Source organism: Vigna unguiculata, chromosome 9 (genome assembly GCF_037176805.1).
Source record: "Vigna unguiculata cultivar grain cowpea cultivar isolate G323 ecotype 2 chromosome 9, ASM3717680v1, whole genome shotgun sequence".
In the NCBI taxonomy this organism is placed as follows: Eukaryota; Viridiplantae; Streptophyta; class Magnoliopsida; order Fabales; family Fabaceae; genus Vigna; species Vigna unguiculata.
In genome coordinates, this window is record NC_140800.1 from 30,512,111 (window position 1) to 30,528,304 (window position 16,194).

The window sequence follows — 16,194 nt, forward strand, 5'->3', positions numbered from 1 at the left end:
CTTTTAGATTGTTCAATAAGTCTTTTGTTGAGGGATCATTCTACGTCTTCTATTTGCGGTATTTATTCTCCATCTTTGTCTTTGTTGTTCTGATGTTGATTTGTTAGAAGGAATATTTTCCATTTAGGTATGTTGTCTATTTAAACCAAAAACAATAAATAATAAATCCAAAATTAATATAAATTTAAAAATGTATTACTTGGAAGAAAGTAATGAATGAAAAGAAGGACAATGAAAGTAGTACATAATATGTACAACAAATAAAACTAAAAGAAGATAATAATATAGGAAGAAGTACCTAAATGTGTGAGTAGAAAGAGTACAAAATTTGATTTGATGTAACAATAAAGAATAACAAATACAGATGATGACAGGCTAGTTAGCAAGTGACTGAAGAAAAAAAAAAGATTTGTAATTAAAAAATAATAATTTGTCAATTTTAAAATAATATAGCATGTTAAAAAATTGCTAAGTTCTAAAGAAACATTGAATAAAAAATTGCTAAGCTCTAAAAACAACATTGAAATGTAATTGCTGGAACAGATTTTATGGCAGTCTTTGTGGCTTTGTGGCTAGTTGCTTCCTAAGAGTCCTCCGGTGGATTTGCTTGCAGTTTGCTTTGTTCGTGCCATTGGTGAAATAAATATGTCGTAAACCAATATGCGAAAGATATTTAGAAACCATTACGCGAAAGATTACAAATTTGAACTTTGCGTATATATATAGATATTGAAGATTAAAATAATCAAATCGCAGAGACAGAAGAACACACTCTTTCTCTTTGAATTCTATTGCTTTTCGCGTACTGTGACTTTCCTTGCTACCGTCTACTGCGTCCAAACTGTGTGAACACTGTGCAAATTGCACATTAATCTTCAATATCCTAACAATAAGCAAACCCTAACAATAAAAAAACTCTCATCTCACAACAAAATTCTCCACCTCCTTAAACGAAATCTATCATAAAACAATGTAAAGAAGATGTGCACACAAAATTAATGGTGAGATTATAAAAGATTTAAATTTCATTTTTCATCGTTGACACGAAAAAAAAAATTGAAACATAAGAAACAATACAAAAATATGAAAAGCGACTAATCATAGATTGGATAATTGGACATTATTCAATAGTAAGCATACACACCGGATAATCATAAATGAAAAGGAACAATAAAAAATACATTTTTGTTTAATCCAATAAAGATAAATAGCATCAACAAGCAAGGCATGACAACTTCACGAAAGGAATAATAATAAAATGATGTTGTTGCAGAGAAAAAACAAACGGTAAAATAACGGTTATATGTTAAATTATTTTTAAAATAATAAATAATTTATTATATTAAAAAGGATAGAATAGGAATTAAAAAATGTGGACACAAATGAGGAAATCCCCTTTATTATTGTTATAGATGAATTCAGTTAAACAATATAAAGATTTTGGTACGCAATATATTAAATTCTTTTAATAGAAACTCAATTATATAAGATATTTAAAATTTGATTAGCCTAATTTTTACCTTTTAAAAGTAATTAAATCCCTTTTAAAAATTTTTTATATATTTTTTAAAACTTGTATATGTTTTTTTATTCAAATTAATCCTTTTATCTAAACTAGTTAATTTAATGAGTATTTAATAAAATTTAATTTTTACTTATCTTTATAAATTATTTTTTAGTTATCAATTTAAAAAATTTTATATTAATTCTTTTATATAAATTTTATTAATATATGAAATATTGTACTATAATAAAACTTTTAAATAATAATTAATTTCAATAATAAAAAATTGTTAGTTCCAATAAAAAAATTGTTATTTATTATAATAACTATTTTCGATATAATTTGTGAAATAAAAAATTATTAATTACTATATATTATGAATAAAAAATAATAATTGACACTTAAATTGATTATTAATTAATTAAATACTAATTTAAAAATTAATTGTTTTGATAATCAATAATTAATATTTAGTAACTAATTTATAAATTAATCATTTTGATAGAATTAACTTTTAGAGACAGACTAATTATAATTAAAATTAATTGTTAGTGGAGAATTTATTGGTTACTTCAATTTATATACTTAAATTTTTAATAAATAAATAATTAAAGTAACATGTAACTCAAAAAAAATAAAATAAAAGAAAACTTAATAAATAAATAATTAAAGGAACTTGTAACTCATAAATTAAAACTTTTAAAGTAAATTAATTGTAGCATTAAATGATTAAATAAAGTTTAAATTAAATTGAATGAATAGTGTGACCGGTTTCTCCTCCTGTAAAAGTGCATCTCTTCCGCCCAGTTTCAGAAGAAAATAATTGTCGCTTTCTTATACTCTGAATTCCTAGAAATAAGATCATTCTAACCTTTGCTTTTCTCTGTAACAATGGCGGAAAAAGCGGAATCATCGAAGACGGCAGCGGTGAAGCCCGCTGAGGAATTGAAAACTCAGGAAAGGGCGAAAGGAGAAACGAGTGAGGTTCCCATTGAAGAAGTGAAGAAGCTTACAATCAAAGAAGAAGAAGAAGAAGAACCGACGATTAAGCTGAAAACTTCGGACGGCATCATCTTCGAGGTGGAAGCTTCGGTCGTGAAGCTGATGGAAACGGTGCAGGCTGTGATCGACGACGTAGGAGTGGCCCCCGACGCCGCCATTCCTCTGCAGAACCTAACATGCTCTGAACTGGGGAGGATCCTGGAGTTCCGAGCGAAGCGAAGCCGTGTTGGCAGTGACCCGCAGACATTGAGAAAATTCGACGCAAAGTTCATGTCGATGCTGACCCCTGACCAGATGAAGGAACTGTTACTCACTGCTAACTATCTCAACATGAGTGATTTAATGGATGTGATCTCCAGGGCAATTGCAGACTTCCTCAAGGACAAGACCGCTGAGTTTGCGCGGGATTTCTTCGGCATCGTCAGCGATTACACGCCGGAGGAGGAGGCGGCGTATCGTGAAGCCCACGCATGGGCATTCCAAAACTTGGACAAAGAGTCAGGTAAATTACACTTTCCCTTCTCAAAATTACTTACCTTAAATTTAAATTCAAGTTTGTGTTCTTTCTACAATGCACCGTCCAAGTAAAATGTTGAGTTGGTCGTAATGTCTTAATTTGTCAAAAGAGATCATGCATGTCATATTCTTCCCCTGTAACGTGATTGTAGTTTACTGTATCTTGATTTAATAGTGTATGTAGTGTTCCTCATTCCTTCACACTCATTCATCATCTTCTTCCCTGTTTAGGGTTTTTCCTGAACATGGCTACCTGAGTTCTTTCCCATTCAGCCTGATCTCTCCTCCACTCTAAACCACCTAAGCATCTATTATTATCGTCTTAAGATTAGAAATTGCATATAATCTCAAGAATCCTATCCACTTATATTTCCAAAAGTTTATTCTTGCGTCAGATTCTAATTCGCAAAACCATTTCGTCATACCATATTGGGCTCACCATCCCCACATACCCCTCTCCACCTCAATGAATAATATATAATGGTAAGGTAATTGGATAGTGTTTCTAATATTTACTAATTACTAAGCATTCAATAGAGTTTATTAATTGTGGTTTAAATAGTGATTATATTTAATGAATGTAATTGAAGGACCATGTCTAAATGTCTATAAATTGACCTTGTACTATTTATTGTAAAATTATAGCAAGTCTTATATAGAGTATTTATCCGAAAGACTTGTTTGTCAACAAATTGGTATCAGAGCTAGAGAGACTGAGTGTCTGAGCGTGTTAGAGAAAGTGTTTGAGAGTTAGAGAGTTATATCAAGATGACTAACTTAGCTAACAACATGCCCCTGTCGAAGTTATCGAAAGACATCAGTTATGATAAATGGAGTCTGTAGATGAAGGCTCTTCTTGGTTCCCAAGAAGTATGGGATGTGGTCGAAAATGGGCACCAGGAACCAGAGGATATCGAAGAACAGACGATTGCCCAACTTGCTACATTAGAGCAACTCGGGTAAAGGACAAAACGACTTTGTACGTGTTGTATCGAGCTACTAATGAGTTCAACTTTGAGAAGATAGCAAATGCTAAATATTCAAAAGAAGCATGAAATATACTAGAGAAGATATACAAATGGGATAATCGTGTGAAGCAAGTCAGACTTCAAACTTTCAGATGTGAGCTTGAAAGCATGAGGGTGAAAGAGGCCGAATGAGTTGTTGAGTACATCTCTCGTGTGGTGAATAAGCTCGGAAGAAATGAAGAGACGTTATCCATTTGCCAAGTAGTGGAGAAAATCTTAAGATCGTTAACTGACAACTTTGAGAATATTGTATGCGCAAGGACTTGTCAATGCTCTTGGTGGAAGAGCTTGCCCTGTCACTTGAAGCGCATGAGCAACGGAGAAGGAAGAAGGATGAGGAGTTTCTCGATCAAGCACTTCAAGCTAAGACAATCATAAAGGAAAAGAAGGTATCTTATACTCAGAACATTCGAGGCCAATGAGATCCTGATGGTAGAAGTCGTGGATAGGAAGAGGAAAAAGAGCAGTCCAACCAACAAAATTGGTGCGAAAGAGGTCCAGGTTCGTGGAGAGGAGGCTAGTCAAGCAACTTAGGAGTTAAGTGCTTCAAGTGTGGCAAGTATGGCCATTTTGCAAAGGAATGCAAATCAGTTAAATGTTATAGTTGTGGGAAGGTCGGGCATTTCGCAAAAGATTGTCGGTCTGAAAATGAAAGAGAAGACGCAACCAATCTTGCCAAAAAAGTTGAAGAAGAAATAGTGTTGTTGATGATAGGATGTAGTTTAGGAGTCGACCACAAGCAATTGGAGAATTCGGCAAGAAGGCCGAGCATTATAAGTCAGTCGAGTAGCATGGAGAGGTCGTCAAGATGTGTAGGTAGCTTAGAAAGCTTGGCAGAGAGTGTGGTGGAGCATGAGGCTAGCTCAGTTAGCTCGGTGGGAAGTTCAAATAGCTTGATTAAGTTGATGGAGCAAATGGAGTGCCTAGATTGTTTGGGGGGGAGTAAGTGAACATCTCAGAAAGCTTAGTAGGGAGCCTAGAAAGCTCAGTAGAGCGTCTATATAGCTCGAATAGCTCAGCGTGGAGTGTGGATAGCTCGAATCTTGAAGAAGACGAGTTTGTCCTTCAAAGGTTAGTGCTTGCAAAAGGCATTTTGCAACAAAAAATTGAAAAAGAAGATAGAGGTAATGCAAAATTACAAGTAAGCTTAGAGAATAAAATTGGTTTTGCATAAGCGGCGTCTGAAACATGAACAAGAAGTGTTAAGTTTGCAAGAGCAGTTGCTTGCCGAGAAGGATTTTAGAGTTGCACTGGAGGTGCAAGATGAGAAGTTACGACTTGAAATGGATGATGAGTTTGGTGTGAAGAAGGCATGGGAATTGTTAGATATCTTAAAAAAAGCTTGACCTATTAGGAGGAACCCATTTACTGTCAAGTCGGCCATGGAGACAATATAGAACCTAACAAAGGACAAGTCAGATAAGGTTAGGAAGAAGTCAACCAAAGCAAAGAGCAATTCGGTGAAAGAGAAAAGCAAGTCAACTATGAAGTCAGTGAAAAACCCAACTATTAATGAAAAGGACAAGCACGGTGTGGGTTGCACATGGCGAAGTCGAGATGAAGAGAAAAAGGATGAAAGATAGAAGAAACATTTAAGTTTATAGGGGGATTTTATTGGGTAAACTTAAATGTAGGTAGTTGAAAATGGTTATATTAATTGTCTAAGAGATTGCAAAAGGTTAAGAGTGTTTCTAGTATTGATTAAGCATGCAATATAGTTCATTAATTGTGGTTTAGATAGTGATTTTATTTAATGGATGTAGTTGAAGGGCCATGTCTAAAGGCCTATAAATTGACCTTGTACTCCTCATTGTAAAATTACAACAAATCTTAATATATAGAATGTTTATATGAAAGACTTGTTTGTCAATCGTAAGGATGACAATGCAGGTAGATCATGTGGTCGACTTGCAAATTTTACAAAAATAAATACAAGACAAATCACTAAATTGAATGTTTCGATTCATTAACGTTTTTAGGTCCATCTGTATAATCCACAATCTCTATACGTAAACAATAGAGTGGGATGGATGACCCATACAACCCACGTAATGTGGATTTGTTTCAAAAATGTGTCTATATAACTTATATTGTCTCCACTAATGAGTATTGTGTCTACTAAATTAAGTTTATTTTTTGATGAAAGGTCTTTCGTCATTTCTTTCTAATAACTTTAGATAAAATTTAGTTCCGTATATATATTTTCATATAGTATATACCTATTTCACATATATGTTCCATATAGTATATCCTTCCACAATCATAGTCTTTTCCTTCCCAGCCTCCCTTTTCACTGGGTTATAGTAGAAAATATTAAATAACTTCAAAATATCTCTGACCCCTAACCCATCCTAACTTTTTGGTTGCACATGTTTTTCCATTGATCAATTTTATCTTTCTACCATTTCCCATTTCCAGAGAAATTCTTTTTTGTATTTTTTTTTCTTTTTTACATGAGACGACAATTTGAAGAAGATAGGTAAATCAGGAGCAAAATTGTGATTACAAATCTTATTATAATATATTAATATTCCCAATAGGAATGAATACTCTATTTTCCATCTAGCCTTCTTGATCTTTATTATCACATTTTGCCAAAAGTTATACTTTCTTGGATTTTCCCCTCCCAAAATCCCAAATAAAGTGTTGTTAACATTTTTTTTAATCAAGAGAAAACGTATCCATATTTCATTTAAACAATAATATTATTTCAGATATTATTTTAATTAAGATAATTTATAATAAAATTTTCTAAAACATTGTAATCCTCGGAATGTTTATCACATTATATTATCACCCTCCTAATGTCACAGTATATTATTACTCGGATATATTTTGACTTACATGTGATATTTGTTACCTTGTTGCATAATATTACAAGTTTTGTCTTTTTATTAACTTATCATGTGTTATGAACATTTTAGCTAATACATTTGCAATTACGGACTATTGTAATAATCACACTATTTACATTATAATAAGGTCTAATACATTTACAATAAGGAAAAATATATTTGGTTACAATTTAAGTGATCACTATTCTTATACAATAGTATGATAATTATTATCATGTTATATATTATTATGAACTTTGACATCTTGACTTACATCTCATCCATCTACCATTTGTCATTACATAAAATTTTACTAAAATAAAAAATAAAAGAATAAAAAACACGAGGGACCACTCTAAACTCATAATAAAATAACACTTCACAAAATATAAGCAAAATTATACTTATTTTGAAAAAAATATAAAGAAATATATTTATAAAACATTAATCAACTTATTATTTTAAATATATATATATATATATATATATATATATATATATATATAACACCCCATTTAAATATTAACATAATCAAATGTAATATTACACAAGATAACATAAAGGGCCAATTTCATAGTCCAAGATGCTCATGTCAACCAATCATGTTATGACTTGCACACAAAACACTAGGGCTCAGAAACGACTCATCTAGATATATATAATTAGTCGGATTCAGCGGATGCTTACACTTGTGGTGGATTACCCTGCTCTACTGAGCTGCTCTCCCCCGAGCTAAGTGTTACAATGTCTCAACCCCCACACACAAGGTTAGCCCTTAATGGGTTTCAAGCCTCCTGCTACTCTCACCACAAGAGTCAGTCCGTTCTATGTGAGACTAACTGACTCCTTAGAGTGTCGGGATGCAACCTTACCTTGAATCCTTACAAAATTATATAGATGTGGCACTACCATGAACTCCCACTAACAGGGGTCATGAAATTACTTCTCGACCAACTAAGGCACCACCATGAGATCTCACCTAGAGGCTCATGGAATTATGTTCTAACCAATGAGGCACCACCACGAAACTATCATAGAATTACGTCCTAACCCAACCAACACCATGATTCCAACCATCAATGTAACATTACTGCTCATACCAAATTCATGACCACATATATAACCAACCATTCATTTATATTCTATATCAAGATTATGCCAAACTCATCATTCACCACCCATAAACCATCTTTACTCATGCATATTCACTCATCTCATGCTTTAACATAGCAATCCAACTTAACGTCACATTATGCAAACGATTTTGGGATTTTAGAAATAAAACTGCAACTTATGTGAAGCTCAGAAAATTTTTGTATTTATATTCAAATTAAATATGATTGAATCAAGAACTAAATGAAACAAGAACCAACTTAATTGAATAACTATAAAGAAAGTTGTACACTAAATAAGCAACAAAGGTCAATGTTGTCAACAACCAAACTACAGTAATCTTGCGATAAAAACTGCTCTCACTACTGTGCTCTGATTCAAGATCGAACCGGTCAAAGTCAAAAAATGTGTTAAGGAATAGCTGTTAAAATATCAGCTCGATCCAACGGTTAACAAAGTAGTAACTTTCATTTTACGAAAAGTGTGCAGTGTTGTCAACAACCAAACTACAGTGACCTTGTGATAAAAAATTCTCTCAGTATAGAGCTCCGATTAAGGAGCCGACCGGTCAAAGTCAAGAATTTTGTGTTAAGGATCAGCGGTTAGGAATCTTCATTTTACGAAGAGTGTGCAATGTAGAAAAAGAGTAGCGCCACATCAATCAAACATACTCGCACACCATACATTTTTATTTGACCAACAGCCTCATTCAAGCATCACAGCCATACAAACAGACCAAAAATCAGTAAAATAACTTTAAATATATAAACCCTAGCTTCCCTTACTTGGAAAAAGCTAGCAGAATATTCCGACACCCAAGCAAGTGAGTACTACCGACCACGGAGCAGATTCACGATTTGTAAAACAGTGGAATAGATTTAAAATGGGTTACCATGGTGAACCATAGTTAGAATCATGATGACAGAGCTGGGAATGAAAAAGGTACAGTGGAAAATCAACTTACATGGTTTGTAGAATGTGGTTGAGTTAACGCAAAGAAGGGTAAGACCCAAACCCTAGCAAAACTTCTATGGAGAGAAAAGGGAAGAGCGAGAGCACTGATTTTGGCAAGTGAGTGCAAAATGAGGGATCTTGGCTGCTTTAGGGGCCTTCTCACCCTATGGGCCAACCTTTAGACCCAACTGATTAGGGGCAACCCTTAAAAATAAGAGCAAAAAATAATTGAGCCTTACATTCTCCCCAACAAAAAAATTTCCGTCCTCGAAAATTTACTGATGGAATAAGAAGAAAACTATGTTTTCCTCATTTTTTCCAACAACCGCCACTTAGACAGGACTGATAAAATGACTCCAACACCTATATATAGTCACTGGAAACTTTGCCTTTATGCTAAGCGATATGTGTTCAGTTGTGTAGATTGGCTTAATCACTACACTCGAAGTAACTTCCAACTTGCAATCTTAAAATTGGAATGCTCCTTCATACCTGCCTAACTAACTTATATCTGATATACTGACTCACCTACCATATGCTCTCCACTACCTCTTGTAGGTTTTTATCAAAGTCTCAAATGATCTTAAGTCTCCAACTAAAGCATGTTCGTTATCACTTCACATCACCTTGTTCACTCCTTTATGCATCATTCCACTGACTTGATCACTCTTGAGTGCTGGCCTACTGCCACACCATCAACACTTTTGACCACTTTTATGTATAACGAGACTCTTACATCTTGCTTCCTTTGTTGGCTTCAACCAAGGCAACAAAGTTCACTACCGAGTTGTTCCATTTCCCATTTAAACCTTCAACTGCTTCTTTCACCATATCGTCTTGGCATCCCATCTTCATCTTTAATCCCCTAACTTATAGGCAACATTCCTCAAAACCTCAGAACCATAACTTCCATTGACTTCAAATTTCTAGTCTCGTTCGTACCACGCAGCTCCACGATACACCTCAAACTAAGATTTTTTGATTTGCCTTTTCTCAACCTTGTTAAGAGACTCACTAGTGCTAGTCAGATGACTAGACTAATGAAATCTCTTCACACATTCTCTTCCCAAACCAAACACTTATGTTTCTCAACCAACTCTCACTCTTACCTCATCAAATCAAGGATCTTAAATTCCCTTCTCTGGATAAACATCTACTCTCACTTTCTCACTTCCAAGTTGGCACCCTAACTTGAAATCATAACTCAAACCATCTCTTACTTCTCTTGTACAACTTTTTTTGAACAACTCCATAATTCTAACTCTAACTGGTCACTGAATATCCTTAACTGATACTCATAGAACGACATATTTGTTGTTTATAAAGAACTGATTGTCGTAGTAACCACTAGGTCATAAGTAAGATAGTTCTTTTCACGCACCTTTACCTTTCATAAGTATCACTTGCCATCATCCCGCTACGCTACTCTGATCACCACACAAGGTCACTTATTTGTTTACTCAAAATGATGCTCCTTTCATGTCTGCCGTGACAAGGAAACAATCATCGCTGAGAAATATTTCTCCAAAACTTCTATGGAACTTGCAAAACCGTTTGGACTCCCCTTTTTGTAGTCTTAACATCTTATTTTCTCAACATTGTATCCACCTTTTTTAAACCATATGTCCTATTAGTCACTCCAACCTTTGTCAATACTCATCTTAAACATTCTAAAGACTCTCTTCACACTTGGAAAACTCGCTGCTAAACCTTGATGATACAGCTAACTTGTTTCAAATTCCTTACCGTCATCATGTTTCCACCCTTTAAAATCATAGACCCAAAAATTCTATCCTCCCTTATCCAACGTTTACCTTTGAACATTATATCCTCCCACTACCTCTCCTTTAAGATTCACCAAACTTGCAGTCATCCTTGTGGTTATACTTAGTATAAGCCATTACTTCTCCAACATCTCCCCCACTTCCGTATTTACTTCAAATTCTCGGTAGGAACCATCCAATTAGGAACTATTGGCACAAGTCCTCCTTGAGACACCAATGCAAAAGTGAACTCCACCACACCAAAGGTTAAAATTCTAGTACTTGCTTCAGAACACGTCTACAAACTCTTCGACTACTGATATCCTTTGCGTCTATTATTCACTTTCCTTTGTTAGGTGACTCTAATTCACGTGACACTCTACCCCCACTATTTAGCTTGATCCGTACTTCATACGCAATCATTGACTTATCCCTTTTTAATCAAGGTACACCACCTCGTTGGTTGTCCCAACTCATCAGAATACGATTGAGAAAACAACCAATTCACCCTTGAGACTATGTCCCAAACTTGCAAAGGAAACAATTCAAATCGGGTTTGAATTTAAATACTTTGTTCACCACGAAGTCACCACACACCCGAGTGAATCTTCACTTGGTCGCTACTATAGCAAAAACCACAATCTCAAACTCAACTCCTTCTTGCAGACAACCATGACTCCTTTACCATACTGGCGACATCAAAGAGTGCACGACCCTAAAGGAAGCCAAAACCCATAATTCAATCACCACCTTTGTAACATATATCTTTTAAATTAGATCACCTGTGCTGACCACTTTAGTACCAATCATCGCAAATACTCTCATAGCTACTCAAAACTTTTGTTTTCCTTTCCTCTTTCCATGTGTTGTGACATTACTAATTGTCCTTCCCTATAAGAACGAACTTAACTATGTGCTTTTCCTTCTGATACTTGAAATCTTCCATCTCATATCCAATGTTAAACCTTCCTCTTTTATGGGCCATTTTACTTAGAACATCCCTTATACTCTTAACTTGGGTAACTACTATTGCTGAGAAGACCCAACTACTGAATTGATGTGGTATGTAATTCTAAATATACTTCCTTCTCCTATAACATCATCATACTTGGCTGATCTTCAAAGCTCTACCTCCCATAAGCTTCCAACTACACATCTGCTTTCCTATACACTTCATGGCCTCCACCCTTAACCTCAAACCTTCCACACTGTTCCACTTCAAACCTCAGACATTGTCACGACGTAAAGCCATGTTGATTCCTCAAACCTTGCTTCACGAGCACACACCGATATCTTTTTATACTAATCTCTGAACTCAACTCTTCATTTAAAACTTGTGGTATACGATCTTAGAACTCGATCTTGTTGCTCCCTCGGCCCAAAGCGTTGCTTCTTAACTTCCAACATCATTTCTCAACCTTATAAACCAAGACTCAACTTTCATCATCCATTGATATACAACCCTCTACATCTTCACATCTTGGAGACTAGAGATTGTCTCATAGGCCCTACCAGTCCTTGTAAGGGTGAGTAGGTCAAGTTGAGCTTGAATCTGAATTCCCTCATCGGTACAAACACCAAACATAAAACACTTAGGCATAACAGGACAGCCTAGAACATACAAGGCAAAACTCCATCATCTACAGACAACTAAACCTTTTGTCTGTCTCCCTTCCTTCCCTAAACCATTAGAATTAAGAAAGGAAAAACAACCTTTGATCTAGTCATGAATGTTCACCCTCATCACTTTATCAAGACGTTTTTTGTTCTTAAAACTTTTGGTTTCACTAACAAACTCGACTAGACTTGACAACTTACGCCTGCAAGGCATGACAAACCCACAACCTCAAGTCATCCTAAGGACGAACTGCTCTGATACCATAAATGTAACACCCCATTTAAATATTAACATGATCAAATGGAATATTACACAGGATAACATAGAGGGCCAATTTGCGAAGTATCAAGTCACTCCTTACAAATATCCAAGGTACTTAAAAATGAAATACTAGGACACACCACGATGCATATAACTAGACAAAGAAAATAGTTCGACAGTGTTTAAAATAAATACTTAGAGAGCAGATAATACATGGGCCATAGCCCTAAAGTAAACTCTGAAAAGCGAGATATGTCCCAACACGGACTAAGCAGCAGAACCTCCATCACCCTGATGACCATGGGGAGTTCTCGCATCTGCTCACATCAATAAATTGATGATCATCACAAAAAGAGAAAACCACACACATAACAATCAAACAAACAAAGGGTAAGCTAGAGCAGAAAATGATTTAAGATACAATTACATATAATTTCATAGTCCAAGATGCTCAGGTCAACCAATCATGATATGATTTGCACACAACACACTAGGGCTCAGACATGACTCATCCGAATATATATAATTAGTCGGATTCAGCAGATGCTTACACTTGTGGTGGATTACCCTACTCTACTAAGCTACTCTCCCCCGAGCTAAGTGTTACAATGTCTCAACCCCCACACACAAGGTTAGCCCTTAATGGGTTTCAGGCCTCCTGCTACTCTCACCATAAGAGTTAGTCCGCTCTGTGTGAGACTAACTGACTCCTTAGAGTGTCAGGATGCAACCTTACCTTGAATCCTTACTAAATTATATAGATGGGGCACCACCATGAACTCCCACTAACAGGGGTCATGAAATTACGTCTTGACCAACTGAGGCACCACCATGAGGTCTCACCTAGAGGCTCATGAAATTACGTCCTAACCAATGAGGCACCACCACGAAACTATCATGGAATTATGTCCTAACCCAACCAAAACCATGATTCCAACCATCAATGAAACATTATTGCTCATACCAAATTCATGACAACATATATAACCAACCATTCATGTATATTCCATACCAAGATCATGCCAAACTCATCATTCACCACCATAAACCATATTTACTCATGCATATTCACTCATCACATTATTCACTCATCTTGCGATAAAAACTGCTCTCACTACAGAACTTTGATTCAAGATCGGACCAGTAAAAGTCATAAACTATGTGTTAAGGGTCATCTGTTAAAATATCAGCTCGATCCAACGGTTAACGAAGTAGTAACTTTCATTTTACAAAAAGTGTGCAGTGTTGTCAACAACCAAACTACAGTGACCTTGTGATAATAACTGCTCTCACTACATATCTCCGATTAAAGATCCCACCGGTCAAAGTCAATAATTTTGTGTTAAGGATCAGCGGTTAAAATTGCAGCTCGATCCAACGGTTAACGCAGTAGGAATCTTCATTTTACGAAAATTGTGCAATGCAGAAAAAGAGTAGCGCCACATCAATCAAACATACTCGCACATCATACATTTTTATTCGACCAACAGCCTCATTCAAGCATCAGAACCATACAAACAGACCAAAAATCGGTAAAATAACTTTAAATTCATAAATCCTAGCTTTCCTTACCTGAAAAATGCTAGCAGAATATCCCGACACCCAAGCAAGTGAGTACTACCGACCACGGAGCTGATTCATGATCTGTAAAACAGTGAAATAGATTCAAAATGGGTTACCATGGTGAACCCTAGTTAGAATCATGATGACAAAGCTGGGAATGAAGAAGGTACGATGGAGAATCAACTTACATGGATTGAAGAATGGGGTTGAGTTAACACAAGGAAGGGTAAGACCCAAACCTTAGCAAAGCTTCTGTGGAAAGAAAAGAGAAAAGCGAGAGCACTGATTTTGACAAGTGAGTACAGAATGAGGGACCTTAACTGCTTTAGGGGCCTTGTCACCCTATGGGTCAGCCTTTAGACCTAACTGATTAGGGATAACCCTTAAAAATAAGAGCAGAAAATAATTGAGACTTACAATATATATATATATATATATATATATGAATAAAATTAAAATTAGCTAACTTATCAGCATAATGATTTTTTTCATGAAAAACATGATAAACTTTGAATTGCATATGTTTTCAAAAATACAAGTATCAATGTCATCTTCTCTAATTTATCAACACAATAATTTTTCTCATGAAAAACATGATAAATTTTGAACTACATATGATTCAAAAAATGCAAGTATCAATGCCATCTTTTTCTAAGATTGTAAAGAACCACACCTTAATCCAAAAAATCCTAACAATCAAAGTAGAATCACTTTTCAACTAAAGGCTTTGAAAGTCTTCCCTTTAAATATGCTCAAAAGCATAAATGACATTCATAACTTCAGTATAAATAGATGTTTACACGTAAAAAAAAGCTAAAAACTATCACATTTTCACTTTGACTTTGTCTAAAATACCAAAACATGCAGCTAAATCCCGAATGCACCGATTAGCACGTGAAGTTTGCCATATAACTTCATATGATAATTATTATCACAGATGGTGATAATTATCGTTATATAAAACGAATATATAATGTGTATATTTTAATTATGAGACTTGGTAACATATTATAGTGCACGTTTCATAGCTAATTATACAATTGTAACCATATATTTGTTTCTATTGATGCAGTGTAGCATGCGGGGAAAAGGTTTGTTAGGATATTCTTCATTAAAGTGGCTCAGGAATAAATCATACAGTTGTTTTGACACAACACTACCCTTCAGCATATTATATTTCATATATAGGGAGTAATGATAATGAATGTTCTGAATGATTTTGCAACAATGTTTTATGGCCTAGAATTATTAGAATTTACCCTTCCGCATAATGCAAGCATATGCCTAGTATTTTATGGTTTGCAATTACAGATACAAAATTAAAGGGAGCCTAAAGTTATAATTAATTTATTGAAACAAATAAGTCAAAATATAAGGAACTTAGATTTAGAAAAAGAGAAAAGAAAATTAATATTGATTTGAAAATATAGGTAGTTGAATTTTTTTTATGTAAATAGAAAAATTAAAACTTATATTTCTAGAAATAAATTCAAGATAAATGATTAATAATTGATAGTATTTTAATAAAAAATTACATAATGATAAAATCGTATTATAAGTATAGATAAATTAAAGTTATGAATATGATAACCTTGTTAAAAAATTAAAGAATATATCTTTCTTTAACAATTCTTATTATAAAATAATTATCAATTTTTGTAAAACAATTTTTTAGTAATTTTATTACAAAAAGAAAAATGCTAAAATCAATCAAAGTCTAAGAGAAAACATTGATTTAATTTAGTTCAAATTTTATCTTAAATTAAAATCAAACTAAATCAATCTATAATTGATACATAACCTTTTAGTAAAATATATAGAATCAAACATGTTGGTGACCACTCTTATGTAACTCTGGTTGTTAGGTAATTACTCATAAAAGCTTCATAATTGCATCCACATTGTTCCGATTCTAAGTCTATATAGAGTGACATTGTTAGGGTCAATAACTAAATTTGAGATATTGTCTGCTTTGGAGTCTAGTACTTCATCGTTCTATCCTTAAAAATTTAGAGAGTGGAAGAAGGAAAGTGTATTT

General features: G+C 34.4%; 1 protein-coding gene across 1 annotated transcript; it reads left to right on the top strand.

Annotated features, from left to right (window-relative positions):
- Positions 1 to 2,306: 2,306 nt before the first annotated feature.
- On the top strand, positions 2,307 to 15,427 carry LOC114164819 (SKP1-like protein 14). Its single transcript, XM_028049592.2, has 2 exons — positions 2,307 to 3,008; positions 15,229 to 15,427. The coding sequence occupies exons 1-2, from the start codon at positions 2,396 to 2,398 to the stop codon at positions 15,231 to 15,233; spliced, it is 618 nt and encodes a 205-aa protein (XP_027905393.1). The 5' UTR covers positions 2,307 to 2,395; the 3' UTR covers positions 15,234 to 15,427.
- Positions 15,428 to 16,194: the final 767 nt, after the last annotated feature.